At 36.7% G+C, this 20,919-nt stretch overlaps 2 protein-coding genes across 2 annotated transcripts in view; both read left to right on the plus strand.

The window, feature by feature from the left end:
• unc79 (UNC-79 domain-containing protein) overlaps window positions 1–20,919 on the plus strand; it is a 107,056-nt gene that overhangs the window by 39,191 nt on the left and 46,946 nt on the right. Inside the window, exons 16-23 of the mRNA XM_089640310.1 lie at window positions 567–857; window positions 1,245–1,393; window positions 1,748–1,930; window positions 2,691–2,847; window positions 2,995–3,196; window positions 5,787–5,984; window positions 6,856–7,062; window positions 11,583–11,859. Of these exons, the coding sequence (XP_089496436.1) occupies window positions 567–857; window positions 1,245–1,393; window positions 1,748–1,930; window positions 2,691–2,847; window positions 2,995–3,196; window positions 5,787–5,984; window positions 6,856–7,062; window positions 11,583–11,859 (1,664 nt within the window). The remainder of the gene's footprint in view (window positions 1–566; window positions 858–1,244; window positions 1,394–1,747; window positions 1,931–2,690; window positions 2,848–2,994; window positions 3,197–5,786; window positions 5,985–6,855; window positions 7,063–11,582; window positions 11,860–20,919) is intronic.
• Window positions 18,078–20,307, plus strand: LOC149417449 (uncharacterized). Its single transcript, XM_089640309.1, has 2 exons — window positions 18,078–18,436; window positions 19,232–20,307. The coding sequence occupies exons 1-2, from the start codon at window positions 18,215–18,217 to the stop codon at window positions 20,168–20,170; spliced, it is 1,161 nt and encodes a 386-aa protein (XP_089496435.1). The 5' UTR covers window positions 18,078–18,214; the 3' UTR covers window positions 20,171–20,307.

Here is a 20,919-nt window from a genome sequence, read left to right on the forward strand (position 1 = left end):
TATGTATCACTGAAATCAGTTCAGTTTTAAACTGAGAAATGATTGTTTAGCAGTGGTTATTTCATTTATCATGCATTTTCGACATAAATACAAAATTCTTTCCTTAAATTGATATTGATGCAATAAGTCAACTTTTCATGCTAAGTGATATTTTAAACCTTCTTTGGACTTTTGTGAAGTCCAAATAAAAGTTAGATTCAATGTTGTTCAAAACAAATACAATATAATTATGGTTACGCGAGGTACTTCTCCCACCTTCCTCTTTTCCACTACCTTCAGCCTCAACCCCAATTTGGGTTGCCATAGTCTTACTGTTGGGTCAAACGGTTGGGAGTAGTTGGGTTGTCGGTATTCACATAAAAAAATATATCTATCTCATTCTTATAAAAACCCATACATTTTTTTGTGCGATTTTCTTAATGTGTTTTATATTAATGATTAGTGAAACTGAGAAATTAAAACAGACGTCTTTTCCATCCGTGTTTGGCCAAGGCCCATTCATTGACCACTCCACCCACCGACATAATAGAGGCACTCACATATTTTCACCCACACATTTGTAACAGATAATGACTGCCACGGTTGAGACCGTCTCTGAACAGTTGGACCTGGCAGCCATCATGCCGGCGGAGAAGGTGGTGTCCGCCGTGGCACGGGCCGTCACCTTGTCCGAAGCCGATGTCGCCACAGCAACCGTGCAGGTCAGCAAGGCCAACGTGGTCGGGGAGAATGACGGGCCAGTCGAGCCCGGGCCCGATGACGATCTGTCTGACTTCTGGCACACCTCCGTCGGCAAGTTCAGGTTCACCATCGATGAGCTACCGCAGCATTTGCAGTATATTCATCAACTTCTTCAGGTGATTTACCTATTACATATGTACACAACGCCATCAATGATGGATTTACCAGTAAGCTAGATCTAAATGAGAAGGTCCCAATACAGTCCTTTAATAACAGTACTTATTGTCGGGCATTATAGAACTTTTAAGGTGTAGGTTGCAGGTTAAGTCAAGTGAATCTGGCACTGATTGTCAAAATAATAATTATTGCTTTTTTGCAGTCTAGTCTATTGCAACAAGATCCCAATACATAAAGAGTCAATTAATCAATTATTATTTATTATTAGTCATTCCCCTGTTACTAGTCAAAACAATTTTTTTTTTTTTTAATTATTGTGTGAAGACCTCGGGTTGTTGTAATAAAGAAAATTAATCCCTAATTGATACCTTATTAATTTTCTCCAGGAATTACCAGTGGCAGACAAACCTGATATGATGTACTACATGTTGCAATGTCTCCACATCCTGGTATTACACGGAGATGCATTTACTAAAGCTTCGAAGGAACATCGAGGCTTCTTTATCTGGTGTCAGGAGAACTTACTAATCAGGAAGTAAGTTTTACAATATTTTATTTACGCAGAGAAATGAAGTTCCTTATCATCATGGCGGTCAAAGAATAAAGAAAAAGACAAGAAATGTGTTTCATGATATTTGTCCAATGGGGTCTTAAATTTCCAATGCAAAACTGTATTTACGAAATTCAAATGGGATGGAGATCAATGTCAGGCGAGTTTAAGTGAGATAGAGCGCTGGGTTAATGAATGAACCAGTATTAAATTATTCCCATCCTGTTCTTTAATTTTCTTCCAAGCAGTCAGTTCACCTCTTCCTCTATCTGCATCTATGGCACCCGCTTGGTTATGAAATTTCCTCTATATTTATAATACATTTGGTATATCTTTTAGCCTTTGGAATGTGTGCAACGCACGGCACTCCCACATTGCTGAAGTTGCTGTACCGATACTGCTCCACTGCATTACCCTGCCCGGAGGTGCTGATGTGTTCTGGAGGCTCATTCAAGAAGAGTTCCACCACGCTGATTGGAGGATTCGTTTCACAGCGGTTGAGAGAGTCACTATTCTCACAAGGTATAAAGCACCTCCATACTTCTCTAAATTGATAATAATCTTGGTAAACTATTTTAACACGTAATACCCGGAGGTTCAAAATAAAACACATGCGGCGATGGTGGGTCCAGATTGACCCGGCTGAAATTATGAAATTAAAAGGCTTTTTAAACAAAGTCACAAATAAAAATCACAATACTAGAAATGTGCCCGAATGGTTGACAACATCTGCGCGGGACTGTGAGAGACAAAGACGGAAGGACAGAGCAAGAGATATGCTGTTTCGTCGGCTGCTCGAATTCAACTGAGAAGAAATGGAATTTTTGCGTGTTTTTATACACAATTAATCTAATAACTTTTTTAAAACGTGTCCGATTTTAATCATTTTTGAGTCGAAATGTGGGTAAATATTTGATGAAAGAATAGACAAAAGGAAATTAGCCTAAACGAGATATTTGCGGCAAAATCTTTTATTTAAAAAACACTTGGTCAAATCAGACCCATCACCGGAGTCGAGGTGTTAATATGTTTATGAGAGTACTTAAGATAATAATATATTTAGCTGTTCGTCTGCAATCAAAGTTGTTGATTTTTTCATTTCCTGTTAGCAGCAACTTAATTTTAATGATATATTGAAACAAATTTAAAACTTTTTTCCACTTATTTAGTAAGTGGAAAAAAGCATTGTAAGTGGAAAAAGGTGTTAAATTTGTTTCAATGTATCATTATAATATATCTTAAATATATAATTATATTAAAAACTTAATTTAATATTTTTCAGATTTATGGATTCTACTCCATTGAAGAGTGTGCTTCCACTGCAAACAGCCTTGGCCACAGCTTTTTGTTACCTGGTGTCCAGTATGGATGACCCCAATGTCTACGTGGCTCAGAGGGCTACTCTCTATCTGGGAACTATTCATGATCATGCTATCAAGGTAAAGTCTTTGAAATTCCAAGCATTTGACACCTAAAATACCTGTTTTCTTATGCATAATAATTTATAAATTTAAATAAACTTCAAGTAGAAGTATGTATTACTTTCCTGTCGATGAACTGTCGATGAGCATTATAATGTTTTACAGTGTTTGTTAATGTGCCTGGAGACGCAGTTCGACTTGGTGATAGTGGACCGTCCCATGGTCCTTCAGTCCCTTTACCAGCTGCACAATTCCCTCAGTGACAGGAAGATCCTCACCTGGGACTTCTTCCTTAACAGATTTGATGCCCTGTTCTTAGAGTCACAGATACACATGGAGAGGAATGGAGACATCTCGTATTTGAGAGGTAATTAATCTTTCCACCTTTTTATGATGACTGTGTTTTTGTTAGTGGAAAGTACAATAAATTATAGATTCTGAGACGGTAAGTATATTACATATAAAGTACAAATCGTATGACAGTCGAGAAATGAAGAGAGCTATTGCATGATTTCGCATATATGATTCTTGAGGTTTCAATAAAACACATATGTCTAAATATGCAGCGTGATGGGGTAAAGTGCATTGAAAAGGTTAAATGTTAATTTATAAAAAACTTATGACAATATGAATGAATAGTTTCTCCACTCATTCTTGTGTTTTTACACCATTTTTGGTATAATTAATATGGAATTCACTATCTGTGTTCGTCTTTCCTATCGTACTTATTATGAACCTGTTTAACTAATGCGGGGGCAATGTGGAGGGCAAGATATTTACATTGTGACGGTGCATTTTTTAAGCGATACTTCATCGATTATTAGTAAAATATATGTTAAATATTACACTTAATTTTTCAACTCAAACTTTATCTCAAAGATAATCATATCAAGATAATCTCAAACTTTCCAGTTCAATTCCTTTTATAATATTAAAACACAAGGACGCTTCGGTCACAAGCTGTTTATTGCAAAGTTAAAAATTTGAAGAGAGATAATGGTGGATAATTGTAACAGAAAACAAAAGAACACTGATTGTCATGGTAACATAGGAATCTACTAAATTGACAAGTAGATAAATTGGTTGCTGTGGTTAAATGAAAGTGACATCTGTTGACAATATTATATATCATTAAAATTGAACAATACATTTATAGCTACAAAACTAGTTCTAATAGCTAAAATATATTTGTAGCAAACTGTACTACAAATAGCTAAATTGCTAAAAAAACAAGACATAATTATTTAGTGAAATTTTCCAGTTACGTTCCTCACCAAATTTTTTTTCACTGGACATTCGAGTAGTTACTCTTGTTACAGCCCCTTCCTTATACCGCCTCACAATGTTACTCTATCGGATGTACAGTTTCCCTGGTACATAATCAGTGGTGGTACGTGGTCTTTTTAACTGACGGTTCAGAAATTCAAGAGAAGATATATTTAATCAAAATGTACTGTTATTGTCCTTCATCGAATCTTCGAATATAACGGCAGTCACTTAATTTAAGTCAAGTTGGTGAGAGGGGTACCTATTATGGGAAATTATTTTTTATGTACACAACACTATATTCCGACATTGTGAACACAGTTATGACAAGAATTTTGCGACAATCAACAAACACAACTGCTTTCAATTTCAAAGCCGAAACAATACTGGAGAGAGCATATATATATATATAGCATATAATTGCATACGTAGCGACTTACACAATACGGAATTTACCAAAACTTTCTTAAAAGTACCTAAGAAATATATTGAATTTTAAATATGAAAACATAAGTATGAATTTATTAACACATTGTAATCGGATCACGTATTAATACGTTTTTAGCAAATTAATGCTAGAGAGCGGATCACGTATTTATACGTTTTTGATAGATTGTTAGTGGAGCGCGGGTCACGTTAAAATACGGGTTCCAATATACTTGAGTTTTCGCTATATAGCGTCTGTAGGGTTGTAGCCATGCAATAATAATTTTTATTTTACATTTAGAAATAATTTTTGTGTATAATTTGTAAAATAAAGGATGTTATGTAAAAAAAAATATTATTTTTTTCAAAACTTTCCTACTTTATGTGAAATTCTGCACTAGTTTAACGATGAAGAATACATTTCTAAATATAATAAAATAAAATGAAATAAAATAAATAATTTGCAAAAAGAATTATTAAAATCAAACAAATATTTTTGAAGTTATCGCAATTTTTCTAGAGGTCTACGTTAGCGCGAAAGTACGCGAAAAATCACCCGTTACCAGCACTAGTACGCGGCCGAAAACTGCCCGATCAAAATGTGTTAAAATCTGCTCATTTTACTAGTAGATTTACAGATGCCATTAAGCAAACGGTTGGAGAAATGCAGGAAAAACAAAATAAAAAATGTACAAAAATTTTCTACAACTACTCTATAGTATTTTAAATTTAAAAAACTATCTACATATATAGTTAAATAACATAACATAATATTGCATCCTTAGTGTGCAAAAACTAGCTGGCCGCGCCGCGACAGATCTCAGTCAATCTCGGTGACATTGTCAATCTCCAGAGGACGATTTCCGCCGCACTGGGCTAGTCTTAATGTGGCTCAGGTTTGCGATAACACCATCAGGGCGATTGGGTTGTTTTGATTTTTTTGTGCTGATTCTATAACGCACCACAACATGGGAATATCGGGATATTATATGTATATATATAGATATTATAATAGCGTGTATTTTAAAGGCGGAATTTTAATGGCGTGCTGTTTGTGCTGATATTATTATAATGCAAATTTCTCTTAAATAAATAATTTTCTCATATTTTTCGCTGGGGTTCACCGCACAAACGCACTTTAGAGAAAACCACTACTGTATATAATACAGAAAAGGTGTAGAAAAAACATATTAGGACAAACAAATACTGAATCGGTAGGTTTATTTTGCACCCTTTTTATTCTAATAATCTATTTTATCCTTTAGATTTACGTAACAATGAAACCAACAGTGAAGTATTCATCCACAAGCTGAAGCGTGCACAGGACGCTCTGTCGCACTCAGACGGCTCTTCCTCTGGGACAATAGTGAAGACATTGAGTGCTTCCTTCGGCACCAAGTGGCCATACAAGAGGACCATGTCCGCCCCGGCCACTATGCTGCCGAGGCAAGACACCAAGCTAGGTATCCTTCACTTCATCCCACTATTATAATAATTTATCCCCTTTTTAATAATGAATTTTCAAAAATAACGATTTTCTATTAGGTAAGTACTTACCTAGCTGCACAATTTAACCCTTTTTTGGGTAAATGGAAAGTGATTTATTATTTTTGCAAAAATATTACTTCTTACCATATCCGGTAGCTTTCAAGTTGGGCTAAGGACGAACTTAAAAGTCAAAGCTTTCTTTTGAACACATAATTTTATCCCAAAAAATATAAAATAACCTAAAAAAAATCGTGATTATGCTATTTGTATAAAATTATACTCATAAATATTGTAAAAAGTTCATATTTTCCAACATCCAGAAAGTTTCATAATAATGCCACATAACCCAATATGTATTAATACCAAAGCTCCCAAAATATTAAATTGCCTTATGAGATAATGAATGCTACGTTTGTAAAGATATTTGTATTGTCCTGCATATTGGAGTGTTCTCGCATGGTGATGTTGTACAGTGCTTCTAATTGATTTTCAAAATACCGAATACAAAATATAATAAATTCACTTTCCTGACTTTGAACTGCCCCCTTTAATTAAGTTAAAGTTGTAATTCCAAATAAAGGAAACCATATTTTTTATCGCTGGCAACAAATATGGCCAATGTTCCCTCCAACTTTTGACATATTTTGGATGTTTTGGATCAAAGCATCTTATCTAAGATTGGTGGATTGGTCTGACTATCTTATGCTCTCAACTTTGTTTGTAATAAATTAGAGAATACTATTTGTAGCCTTTTGAAAATCAAATAAATTGTAAATAATCTCATAAACATTGTTGTCATTGCTGGGTTTGTGGCATTTCTGTTTGGCTTTGCGCCCGGGGGAGCAGAGAAAGAAAAGGTCTACAGCCGGCAGTACTCGGCGCCCATCCTCAAGAGGAAGAGCTCCCGCTTCGGGCTCGGTCAGTTACTGGGCGGAGGGGGCGGGAGCGCTGCGGCCTCCACCGCCGGGGGGCCAGTTCCCCCTGCGCCGCCCCCCACCTGCCCATCTAATAGTGCATCCAGTAGTGTAGGCCATAGCGCCAGCCATACGCAAGGTAGAGTAGTTTTGGCTTTTGCTGCGTAGTTTATAGTTCAACAAAAGAATATTATCCAAAATTAGTATTACCATTTTATATACTATGTATATGGTCCTATAGCCGAGAGCTTCATTGTAACCTCTCTCTTTGTTACTGGGGGCCTACTCTGTATCTTTCGGGTTAACAAACCAGTAAGTTCGTGATTTAACCTTTCCCTGCTGGTGCTGTCAACTGAGTGAACATCGTTTCTTGTTAATAAAATATCTCTGTAAATATACTAACCAGAGTTCAAATATTAGGTATTCCTCTGCAATACATTTATGTATTACATTAAGTAATTATAATATATAAATATTTACCGAATGTATAACACTGAAGGATGAAGAATTTTTTAACACCGTAAGGAAAGGGTTAATACGGGTTTGTGACGTGGCTAAACCGGCGGCAGAAAAGTTTTGAAAGATACAGAGTAAGCCCCCTGGTCTCGTTTTTTAGAATGAGAGAGAGTTTACAATGCATCTCAACGTCATGCCAATACTTATAGTTTCCCAGTGACGTAATGTCATAAGCACAGCCTATGTGGCCAGTCTATAGATTTGTCTTTGAATATTATTGTAGATCTTGTGGGTTCGATTCCCACCAAATATATTTAAAAGGATTTTTTTTTCATTTTCTAGGTGGATGCTGCCAAATGGGGTGTGTAATGTTAATCTTTTTAGATAAACCATACAAAAATGAATTTACTATAATGTAGTATGTACTGTCATAAGTGAGAAGAAATGCTAATAAATCTCTTTTTGTTTGTGTGCATTAATTCTATTATGGAAACCTGTATTTTATTATGTAAGGTTTCCAGGTTCCAGATACTTTTTCAATGGATTACTGAACAAATACAAACATAATATAATCCATGACAGACTATTACTATTATTATTATGAAGAAACTAGATTTAGTGAATAAATTATCAATGTTTAATAAGTTCATAAAATTTTCCAGCAAAATCAGTAATTTTTATTGAATGCGGATGATAAGGATACTAAAGACACTCTTTGCATTTTTCCATTATTTCTAAAATATGCATGTAAGACAAATAATACATAAATTATTTATTTTTATAAAATCTCTTTCAATTTTTAAAATGCATGATCAGATATTTTGATAGGTATACCTTTATGGTAAGGTTTTTATCTCTATTCTATTATTCTATAAATCTCGCCCAAACTTATTTTAGTGCATGCATGAAATAATATCAACATAATATATTTAGAATTTTCAATATTTTTATTTACGCCCTTAGGGCTTTTACATAAAACTAATTTAGTCTTAGTTATATTAGTGTATTAAAATTTAAATAATAATTATTTAAAAATTATAGATATATATACATGAAATAAATGTTATCGGAGTATTTATTATGCGCTAAGTCGTAGGATATATGTATGTACGTCGGGATGCAGATCTGTGCTCAACACCGTACAGGCGGAGGCTTCTGGCCGACACAAGTCGGGCTTGGTCGGCTGCCCAATTGGCACGAGTAGAGATTGTAGAGTGAGTAATAGTAATAGACTGACAAACTGCGCGGCGCGCAATGTTTACATAGGCATTACAGTAATAGACTGACAAAGCGCGGCGCGCAATGTTTACATAGGCATGTGCCTTGCGGAGCGGTCCCGACAGTTCTAGAAGTCGTGGAATTGAATTTATTTCCAAGTCCGTGTAGCCTTTGGACTAATATAACAGCACCTGTACAATACATACATGGTCAAAAACCGTCTTCTTTGTTGAAAATCATTTGATTTTTTTTGCGTCTTTGAAAAAAGTTTTTAAGTAATTAATTTGCGCATGGTTTAGTATGTATTGAGAAAAACAAACATATGTACATAAGTTTTGGAATAATTTTGTACAAAAATGTACTTGCCAAAATCAAAAATTTCATTTTATTTATTTGTTCATAAACTGCTGAAGTTTCCGGCGTTGTAGACAGTGACCTTCCTCTTGTTTGTGTGCAAAATTTCATCATCCTCAGAATAAAACTGTTGAGTTTTATAAGAAAACAAATCTATGCCTCTCGTCTGTCACAGACACTCTTCTTTATAAAAATAGATTATAATTACATATTTTTAAACATATAGCTCACCTCATCGAGATGGCAATTTACAGAAATGGTTGTAAAGCTTATTAAAGTTTATTTTATATAAAAAGACAACACAATACTCACAACTTACAAATGATTTATTTTTAATTATTTATTTTTTAGTGGACCCCGAATTGCTTCGCTATTTCTGATGTCTTTCTCGGGTGTCTTCGACTTCTTCCACCATTCACTAATGTATACTACAATGTTACTGTTAAAAAACTACATAACATCGACTTTAATTCAACTCCGTATCTCATTCCGGTGCAGAGATATTGCGTTATTCCTCGGACGTCCCAGACTTCTTCTACTATTCAAACGACTCGCTAAACACTGCTGGCACTAATAAGAACAAACTTTGAAATTTTAAGCGATATGGGTCGACTGCTTTTCGAGTTTTGCAAGAGCAAACATATAGGCTGAATTTTTATATATTAAGATTATGTAAACCAATTTACAAACAAAAGATTGGAAAGTATTTAGAACTGGTTCAATTTAAGTTACACAAAAAATATTAATTATATTGTAATGTTAACAATACAGATAAATAAAAATAAAGAAGAATGTGCCCGTGTATATTATAATATATTCACGCAAAACATACATAATATTCTTACCTAAATATTCATGGGTATCAGTGGCGGTCGGTGACTTTTTGTAGAGGGGATGCTGGACATCAAATGTTTATACTCGTACTTACTACGTACTTGATATCAAATATGCACATCTAGACGCTAGCCCACAAACAAGATATAATTAGGTACCATCTAAAATTATCTCCATAAATCCATTAAGCTCCATAACTCAATATTTCCAATATCCAGAATAAGTTTTTTTTCCGCAAATGGCCGAGACACAAAACATTTTCGCATTAATGATTCAATTATACAACCACACAATTCACTATTATCATTTAGAACACGTTGGCGAAGTATCCATTGATTCAAGCTAAACTGTCGAAGCAGCGAGCGCATACAATCCAATGGATTATACGATTCTGAGCATTATACATATGCACATTAAAGACGGTTTTTGTACGTTGGATGCTGTCATTAATATCGTATAAAGTTGACGAAGATATTGGCTTGCGGGTCTCAGTGCGCATGCGCGGAAAGAACGTACGTTCTAGCATTCTTGGATACGGTTTACAGATCGCTTCCACACAACAGTGCGTTTCACAGTATTTGAGAGTGTATGTGTATTTAGACTCGCCCGCGCTGTTTGTATCGTGTTGTTCGTTGTGCGTACTTTACAGAAACGGGACGATAACATGCACTATGTCTTATAGTAATAATATTTGTATGATTTTTTACAGCGCCGTTTTTGTAAAAAAAAAATCACATTAAGGTCTCTGTAGAAATATTAAAATATTTCAATTGCAGTATTGCTGTTTACGGCTAGAAGTGCAAATCTTTTTACTCTGAAATGCATGAGATGCGGAGCATCCACAGCATGTATGTACGGACTGCGTCTGATGGGTATATAATATACACATTAAAATACCTACATGATATAATTTTGTAATCTAATAATTCAAATAGTTTTAAAATACCTACAAATTCGGTTTGACTATTTTTTGGTTTTCACAATAGTTAAAAATTAAGTATTATTATCTTTCTTCTCTATTTTATTTAATTTATAATATTATTTGTACAGCTATAAACTACTTATGTTATAAAAGTATGTAAAAAAAAAATTATAATAGAAAGTCAACACGATTTCTTTAGCTTGCCATAATACTAAAGGTTTTTTTGTATCTACAGATATAGTTATACCTCAGCCACTGTAGTTTTGTCGATTTGGTCTCCATTAGCATTTATTGGTAATATAAAATTATTTAAAACTTGCATGAGTTTCCGGTGGTCGGAGTATAACTGTAATTCTTTTAATTTGCATGCATTTCCTATTGTTTCTACGCTTTTTTTTGGTGATGTAAATAGAGAGTTACTTTTAATTTCTACTAGAACATACATTTATACAAATTACAGATGGCACTTGTTAGTCAAACGCTGATCAATTTTAATTCTGGATTATTAATTTAATTTTACTGATTTTAGAGTGACCTTAACTGTAAATTATGTATATTAACTCTTGGTGTTATACTCTGCCTAGGAAATTCTGGATATCAGAAATACAACACAGTAAAACCCACGTGTAAAGTTCCCTTGTGAGCAGTTTGAACTTGAGATTGGATCCCATTTATTCGGTTTTTATAAGAAGTTGTATTTCCGGTTTGAGGCTTGAGAAGAGTATTTAACTGTTTTGTATTTTTATTATTAACCAATAATTAATCAATGTCTACTGTTGCAAATTAGATGTTAAACTTCACAAGCTAGTTGTAGAACTAAGACAGCAAAGTTTCAAGTTACCGAACAGACGACTAACAAACCTCTTTAAATCCAGATGGCCAGCTCCACTCTTTGCTGGGTGGAGGTGGAGCGGCTGACGATGCAACCCTGGCCACCTTACTTCCCCGGATCCTGGATATGGAAGACGCGGACAAGGAGACTACGCACCTCCTCGTGTTCTTGCTGATGCAGTTTCTCTCACGCTCTGACCAGGCCAGCCCCACGGATGAGAAGTACATCAAGGCGCAGACCATCGTGTTGAAGCATCTATATCTGCTGTTAGGTTTTAATCAGACTGAGAGGACGTTTCATATTCCACCATATAGGCTTAGGTATGAATAAAGTTGTTATCTATGATTATAATTTATTTGACTGATGTTTTACATCATTTTAGTATGACCGCAACCAATACATTAGATATGTGTATCGCTCGTAAACCGCATTCCCATCTCTGACATTTTTTCCACCCTCAAAGATAGATCCCACTATGCTTGGTCAGAGTAATGGCACATTGATATTCAATCCAAAGGGAGCCTGCTATGCTATACAAAGGATTATCCCATCAAAACCATGATTTCAACAATACCACATTTCTCCAAAAAAGAAATTCCTCACTTATTTGAATGAGGATTGGACATTCTTCTGTTCCTTCTCACCTTTTTTAAATTCACGTGCTTGCTTCTGATTGTACATTCTGTGGTCTAGAAGTGGAAACTTTAGATTACACATTTTTTGGTTGTCCCTCTCTAAACAAATATCCTCTCTTCTATCAAGCCTTATTTAAAATTGCCTCCCCTCCATTCAACATCTCATCTCTTCTAAGTCTGAATTCCACTCCAATCTTCCATATAATTTTGAAATTTGCCAATTTTAACAAAATTAGTATTTATACCCATCTTCCTTCTCTCCATAATTTAAAATGATGGCCTAGAACACCCTTGAAGGGTGAAAGCCAGAAACATTTGAAAAAAAAAGAAGTTTGTTGAACCTCCTAAAAAAATTCCAAGTATGAGTTAAGCCTGTTTATATTGTGGGCGACAAATTATATGACACTCTCCATAATAGAGCAGTAAGCTCCCTAACTCTTAACCCAGAAGTCGCGGGTTCAATTTCAATAACTTTTTTACATTATGTTTGCACCTCATTCCAAAGTGGATGATTTTATCAGTATCACTCTATTGAAAGACCTCCATTCAGAATCAAAGAATTGCTTGAAATATCTCTAGCTATGTCCATCAACGAGATTTAAATGGCCAGGTACAATTTTCCTCTTCTCCTTCTACTCCCCCTATCCATTTCCATCAAGCATCATAATATTCTATATTATACTATACTGACACTGACTCCAGGCTCTTTTTTTTTTTTTTTTTTTTTTCTATTATGAACGGTCAATTTGTTGTTGATCACAAATTATTTTCTACGTTTGTTATTTGCCTTTTTATTTGTTACTAACAAATTGGTTTATGAATAGGTTGTCGAACTGAACTCTATCGTACGGTGTTGTTCATTTCCCCACCATGGGGGCGGATAGACCCTGTTCCTGCATCCAGTAAGGTGACATTAATCCGGTGCGGCTGTCCCACGAACCACGGGTGCCTCCCCCGGCATCATGAGCGGGCCTGGGGAATGTTTGCGCGAGCCCGGTCCCCTTCCGTCCTGCCTCCGGTGACCTGAGGCTAACTTCATTCCCTAGGGTCTTTGGGAGTATCTCCCCACCCCTCCCCCCCATTTAAATTTCTTCGAGGGTACTCTCGGAAAACTGGCTAAGGGACGCGGGTGCTTGGGATCGTTGTGGCCAGGCCGCTTGCCACGCTCATTCTTGCCGGGACTGCCCCATGATAGTGGGGTAAACTGCCCTCGATACGCGGCTTGTATATTTTTATGTTACTAACAATCATGCATGCAGGGACATTGGAGGGTCTAGAATCATTTTAAAATCAATTTAGCTTCTTTTTACAAAAAAAATAGAGTCCTGACGTGTGCGGCTAAGGAGGTTAAACAATCAGTTTCCTCACACAGCCGTCGGGAAAGGGTAGACAATGACTCCAATGACTCCAGGCTGATGATAAGGCGGTATCACATACATTTGTGAAATTTATGAAAAACCGGAAGTTGTAGCAGTCTTGCTTGTTAGTTCCTACCGTAGCGGCTGACAGCATTCTCAAGTTGCCGTCTTGATTTGCGAATTACTAGTCTGAAGAGCGCTGTGCAGCATTTGGAATTTTGTTCCGTCAGTTTTGGCGAGATACTCGTGTGACACGGGACGGTGGTGAAGGCTTGCCGACCTTGGCGGACTTAGAAATACGTAAGATGCCTTTTTTTTTTTTTTTTTTTTTTTATTTATTCACATTTAAACCCACTAAACTACTTATGTAGTTTGTCAGCAGGGACATAGAGACAACATTTATACATTCATAAGATACAATTTGAACGGTACATAATTACATAAATTGGTTACATTGCAGAAAAGTTTAAATAGCAGCATAAAAGCCTTATATAATAAGCAAGTAAAAATAAATGTATGAACAAATTAGTATTATCAACATAAAACATAAAAGCCTTATAAAATAAGCAAGTAAAAATAAATGTATGAACAAATTAGTATTTTCAACAAGTACATCAATAGTTTCATAAATAGAGGTAGGTAGTCAGGTATTACAAAATAATTGTTTTTCCATTTTCTAAGAATATGAATTCCATTTCAGGGGCATCAGTATAGATCATTATTATCCAATAACCATTTCCTTAGATTATATTTAACATTAGCAGTATACATGTTATTATTTTTAATTGTCATTGGTAATAAGTTAAACATTTTGGGTACTATATAGTTTAAAGTTCTTTCACCATATTTATTAGTACATTTCGGAACTACCAGTCCTTCATTTTGAGTGAATCTTGTGTTATGTTTATGGCAAACTCTTTCCCTATACAATGAATCAGACAATATAACATGTTGACTTACAATATTATAAAACAATAATCCTCTGACAGGTAAAATATTCAGAGACTTGTATATTAATTTAATGTTACTTCTGTGTTGATTGTCATATTTATGGATTAACAATTTTATAATGGAGTTTTGTAATGTTTGTATATAGCTTATATTAGTTTTACAAGAATGTCCCCAAGAAGTAATTCCATAACGTATAGTGGATTCAGCCAGAGATAAGTAGATTAACTTTAAAGTACTTATAGGCACGAAATATTTTATTTTATAAATCCTACCCACAATAGCTCGTAGACGTTTACAAACATTAGCAATTTGTACATCCCATTTCATGTAGCAGTCAATAGTAACACCCAAATATACATAACTTTTGACAAAATCAATGGTTTCACATGAACAGGGCTGTGCAACATTTTTATGTATGCAGTCAAATGTGTGTGTATATAATGAAGGAATTACATTACATCTGGCGTGTGGAGATCTGATGTGCATAATTTTAGTTTTTTTGGCGTTTATAAAGAGGCCTGCATCATGCAACCATTTCAGTAGGGCAATAAAATCATGTTGCATAAGGTTCATTGCAGTAACCAGATCTTCGTGCGATATTACGAGCGCCGTATCGTCTGCATATACAAAATGTTTAGCAAATGAAAACAATTTTCTCATAATTGAGACATAAATAATATAAAGGGTTGGCCCTAGAATTGACCCCTGTGCAACACCTGTTGAGATGTATTTTCTTTTGCTAAATTTTTTAAGAATTTTTACTCTTATTTGTCGATCAGTTAGTAAATTTTTTAATAAAACTAGCAGCTTTCCTCTAATTCCTATTGCCTCCAGTGTTTCTAATAGTTTATTTGTATCAATGGTATCAAATGCCTTAGAGTTATCTATGAATAAAACCAAAACTTGTTTTTTTAGATTTAATTCATAATTTATGTGATTTGAAAATTCCTGAAGCAGCATTTCCGTACTTTTTTTCTTTTGAAATCCATATTGGTTGGGATCCAACAAAGAGAAAGATTCTAGATATTTATTAAGTTTTATGGAAATGTATTTTTCAAGTATTTTTTCTAGGGCTGGCAATATGCTTATTGGCCTATAATTTTGAATATCTGTATGTTTGCCCCCTTTGTAAATTGGCCTAATGATGCTACTTTTTAGTTCATCTGGTATTACTGCTTGCGATAAAATTAAATTGATAAAGTGTGTTATAACAGGCCCTAAAATATTAATATGTGTCTTAATGTCAAACATTTGAATGTTGTCAATCCCTGGTGACTTTGAATTGTTTAATTTGCTAACAATAATATTGATTTCTTGGCAGGTAGCTCTGGGTAGGTACATACTATGTTGCACTTCATTCGGCCTGACGGTCGATGCTAAATAATCACATTTATGTATCATAGAGCTAACACTATTTGTAAAATATTCAACAAACTTATCTGCTACGGTTTCTTCATTATTCGTATTTAACATATATTTCGAGATTATTTCGTCACAACTACTTTTGGACTTGCGTCCTAATAATTTATTTATTTCATCCCAAGTTTTTTTTGTATTTCCAAAATAATTTTTGAATTTATTGTTAAAAAAGGTAGACTTACATTTAATAATTTCTTTTGTCACCTTATTTCTGAAAGTTTTATATTCCAATTCAAAGAATTGATTGCTAGGAAAATTCTTCCACCTTCTGTACAATGAATCTTTTTTTTTAATGTTTTCTAAGATATTAGAAGTTATCCAAGGTTTTATTGACAGAGGTCTTTTTTTGGGTTTATAATTCATAACGATTTTACTCTGTTCATACAAATTCTTAAAGTTGTTTTTAATTTTACTATATAGTATATTGCAATCTTGTTCCTCAAGCAAGGAGTGCCACTTAAAATTATGAATGTTTTTGTCGATTTTGTTTTGCGATAAAAACGAAATTCTTTCCCCGTGTTCTGGGGCTTCTTTCCTTGCACTATATTTAATATTAACTGCAGTTAAAAAGTGATCCGCTATAGTAATATTATTACATACACATGAGGAAAGAGAATCGCTTTGTTTACATCTACTGTTAAATCGGACAAATATGTGGTCTAAACAAGTACGAGTAACTTTTCCTGCTAAAACTGCTTCTCTAGTTACGTCACAAATACATTTGATTAAATAATTATGTAGCCTGAACCGTCATTTAAAACCTTTATTGGAGAGAAGCATTCTCAAATTCCCTTTCGCGTGGCACTTTCCCGCTCTTTTTCAGCACCTTGTGTTGGACAAGTGGTCACCAGATGCTACACAAAAGTAAAGCGTCCCCTATGCGACTTTTGTTTACGGCATTCTTTCTCATTAGCGTTTTAAATTCCGTCGCTGGCGTTGTCGTTGCGAAGTAGCTCCGAATTTATAACGATTTTTCCCGTATATAATTATTTTAAGTGTATAATTATTTCAAGATAATACATTATATTATAACAGCGAGGCTGTTCGAAGTATTTTTAAAACAGAAATAATTTTTAACTGTTTAAAAAGATAAAACACGTGGTGAACACGACGGAAAAGTTCGTCGGCCATTTTGTGTTGTTTGTTTATTTACATTGTGTTTTGTGTACCTTGTGTTTTGTGTTTTGGTTTCTTGTCCAATTTAACAATGAGTGGCTCCGAGATGTCATCATCCGATTCGGTAGAGATGACGGTAGAAGAAGTTAACAAGATCATTTTGCCAAAACAAAATGAGCCGAAACGAAAGTTGCCGAAATCGACCAAATCTACGAAAAAACATCGCATTGATAAACTCACGGCTCAAGTGGAGCACATTAGCTCGTTTATTCAGGATTTTATGGCGGCTAAAACATACGAAGATAGGAGAAACTTGGATTCCGACGAGGACGCATCATCGGAAGATCAAGAGATACACGTGGAGAGAAATTCGCGATCTTCGCTAGGGATGGGATTAGTAAATCCTAATCATGAATTCAAGGAATTAAACCTATCGATGGCGGAAACCACGTGTAAGGAACCTACAGTTCCTAAGGCGGACGCAAACCGCGTAAAGAAAATCGAAGATTTACAACACTTCGGTTCGCCTGAATGGAACGAAGTAAGGTATGGGGAGGTCGTAAGAAAATACCTGGCCAACCCCATGTTCAACCAGTTGGAGGTTAATGGAGAGTTTCTGCATTTGAATAAGGCAGAGCAATACGCGGGGTCACTTGACAAATTTTGCGGGTCACTAAGCCATGCCCTGTTGCAGCAAAATGAGTGCCTCAAGAAATCTCTTCAGGAACTGGTAAACTGGAGTGCAGAGGAAGGCAAGGAATTGTCAGCAGGTTCCCTCTTCAAGAAAGTGGAGTCGCTATTTGCCCCGGATACGCAATATCAGACAGTGACCAAAGATGTCCTGCAGATGGTCTGTGGAAGGAGAGCAAATGCGATCCAGCATCGTAGGGATGCAATCCTTAACGAGATAAAGAGCCGCTACGTACGGGAGGCAGTCAAAAATATTCCTCCAGCAGCGGGTTATCTTTTTGAACCAATGAAGCTAGAATCCCAGATTCAGCGGATGGGAGGACTGGATAAATGCTTCCCACATTCAAGCTTCGACCCTCAGCCATCAACCAGCTCGCAGATGCCCAAGAAAGTGCCAGTGAGGAAGCCTTTTCGTGAGAGCAGGCCCTTTCGGGAAAGCAGGACGTTTCGGGACAACAAGCCCTTCCGAGACAACAAAGCCCCCCGCGGAGGGCGATCTAATCAAGATGCAAGAGGTGCGGACAAGAGGGGACCAGCCAAACCAAGAAGGAATTTTGGCAACAAGGATAGGCTATGACTATCCGGAGAAGGCGTTTCAGGGGGGGCAATTGCAGCACTTCATAAGCAAATGGGAAGAATTAGAAGCACCACCAGCACTGCTAACCATGTTGCGAGGGTACAAGCTACCCTTTCGGCAGAAACCCCCTCTAAGTATAGTGGCAGACACGGTAAGCTCAACTTATAAAACCCAAATCACAGACGAAATGACACGACAAATAGACAAAATGAAAAAGGAAAAGATATTGGAATCAGCTTCAATATCGCCTTCCTTTCTGTCACGGATGTTTCTCATACCGAAGCAAGACGGGTCATTTAGGCCGGTCTTCAACCTTCGTCGTTTGAACAATTTCTTAGCTATTAGCAAATTCAGACTTATTAATGTTAATAAGGTTGCAACATTTATTCAACCAGGCGACTGGATGGTTAAAGTGGACCTTTCTCAAGCCTACTTTCACCTTCCAATTCATGAGAATCATCGCCGTTTTTTGAGACTGATTTTTAATGGAGAACTGCTTCAAATGACATGTTTGCCTTTTGGACTAGCCTCAGCTCCAAAGGTTTTTGCTTCACTTACCAATTGGATAGCGCAAAAATTAAGAGACAAAGGTCTCAGAATAATTGTTTACCTAGATGATTTTTTGATAGTACATCAAAATGAAAATATATTGAAAATGCATACATTCGAAACTATTTCAATGTTACAAACTCTTGGGTGGATAATACAATTCAGTAAATCCACTCTGTGTCCAGTTCAGAAAATTGAATATTTGGGAATTTCATGGAATTCAAGGGACGGCTTAAAAGGCCTCCCGCAAACTAAAATAGCGAAAATAACAAATTTACTGAAACAATACATTAATCTAGGAAGGTGGTCACTTGAGCAGGCCCAGAGCCTCTTGGGTACCCTCAATTTTGCTAGTTTCGCCATTCATAGAGGCAGGCTTAACCTTCGCATGTTACAGTGTGCCAGTCGCAAGCTGCCTGCATTCAAACCGAGACGACTCCATCCCATTCCTCGAACAGCGATAGAGGAGCTGAGATGGTGGAGCAGGTCCCTGCAGACGTGGTCACCAATGCATCAAGCAGTGATTCGTCATACCCTCACGACCGACGCCTCGGACTGGGGATGGGGTGCGCAGCTAGACGACCTCAGATTGAGTGGAGCTTGGTCCCAAACACAGCAACCTCTCCACAGCAATGTCAAGGAAATGCTCGCCGTGCTGGCAGCACTTACTCCTCACGGGCCAGAGCTGTCAGACTCGGGTCTCCTGATCCAGTCAGACAACAAATCGGTGGTTGCGTACCTTCGCAACGAAGGCGGCACACGATCCAAGACATTGCTCGAAGCGACTCGTCAAGTCCTTCAGATGACAGACACGTATCGCATTTCACTGTCTGCTCACTACCTACCAGGAAGGTTCAACGAGGTGGCAGATCAACTCTCCAGAAAACGCGAACCTCCGGAGTGGCATCTTTTACCAGCAGCAACAAAATTGATTTTTGCAAAATGGGGGAGACCAACTATAGACCTGTTTGCATCGGAGACAGCTCACGTTGTAGAAGATTATGTGTCCCTAAATGTATTCGACAAAGAGGCAAGTTTTGTCAACGCTTGGACTCGAGAGTGGGATTTTCCTCTAGCTTGGGTGTTCCCCCCTCCGTGCCTCATGCCGAGAGTTCTCGCACACCTCAACCGGGCCAAGGGCCTATACCTGATTGTAGCCCCGAGATGGAAGAAAGTATTCTGGAGACCAGACTTGAAAAGTCGAGCGACGAGCCCTCCTTTCACCATAATGAACCTGACAGAAGTGCTGATAGACACCAGAACCTTGAAACCCCCTCCACAAGTAGAGGATTTTATTTTGGAGGTGTGGAAGTGCCGGGGTGGAGTCAGTCATTAACAGATTGGTCGGACAAACAGAAAGAATTTTTAAAGTCAGGTTGGAGAGAATCCACACTTAAAACATACAAACCGGCATGGCTTAGGTGGCAAAAGTGGGCATTAAATCACGGGGTAAACCCGAATGTCCCTACAGGAAGTAACCTGGCAAGATTTTTAACAGATCTTAGTTTAGAAGACAATTTCTCTCCCAGCACAATTCGACTCCATAAATCGGTAGTAACAACTTTCAGTAGCCCGGAAGAAGGAAACCTAAGCTCACACCCTCTAGTCAGACAAGTTCTCAAAGCCGCAGCATTAAAGCATCCTAAACTGTCTAAGCCTCCTATCTGGGATCCCAGAATGGTGTTGACCTGGTTAGAAGCTAACCCACCCAAAAAGTTGAGTCTCTTTGAAGTCTCGAGAAGGGCAGCGACTTTACTTTTGTTAGCTTCGGGACGAAGAGTGCATGACCTGACCTTGTTACAGTGTTCGCCAGACAAACTATTCATAAATGAGGAAGGGGTCTCGTTATGGCCAGTTTTCGGATCCAAAACTGACTCTGCTACATACCAACAGTCAGGTTGGAGGTTGAGAAACGGAAATCAGCCAAATATAGACCCAGCATACTGGATTAAGAAACTGATTGAAACCTCCAAAGAACGGAGGGAAACAAAGCAGAATTTAACAGAACTCTTCATCACTACATCGGGAGCAGTTAAGGCAGCTTCAAGAACAGTCATCGCCCGTTGGGTCAAAACAATTCTAGAA

The sequence above is a fragment of the Hesperophylax consimilis genome, chromosome 15, assembly GCF_061612785.1.
Source record: "Hesperophylax consimilis isolate HC1 chromosome 15, BYU_Hcon_1.0, whole genome shotgun sequence".
NCBI classification, from domain to species: Eukaryota; Metazoa; Arthropoda; class Insecta; order Trichoptera; family Limnephilidae; genus Hesperophylax; species Hesperophylax consimilis.

Coding starts and splice junctions, on each gene's coding strand:
- LOC149417449 (XM_089640309.1), top strand. CDS start 18,215: ATGCAAGAGGTGCGGACAAGAGGGGACCAGCCAAACCAAGAAGGAATT. Junction 18,437..19,231: donor TAAGTATAGTGGCAGACACG/GTAAGCTCAACT, acceptor CGCATGTTACAG/TGTGCCAGTCGCAAGCTGCC.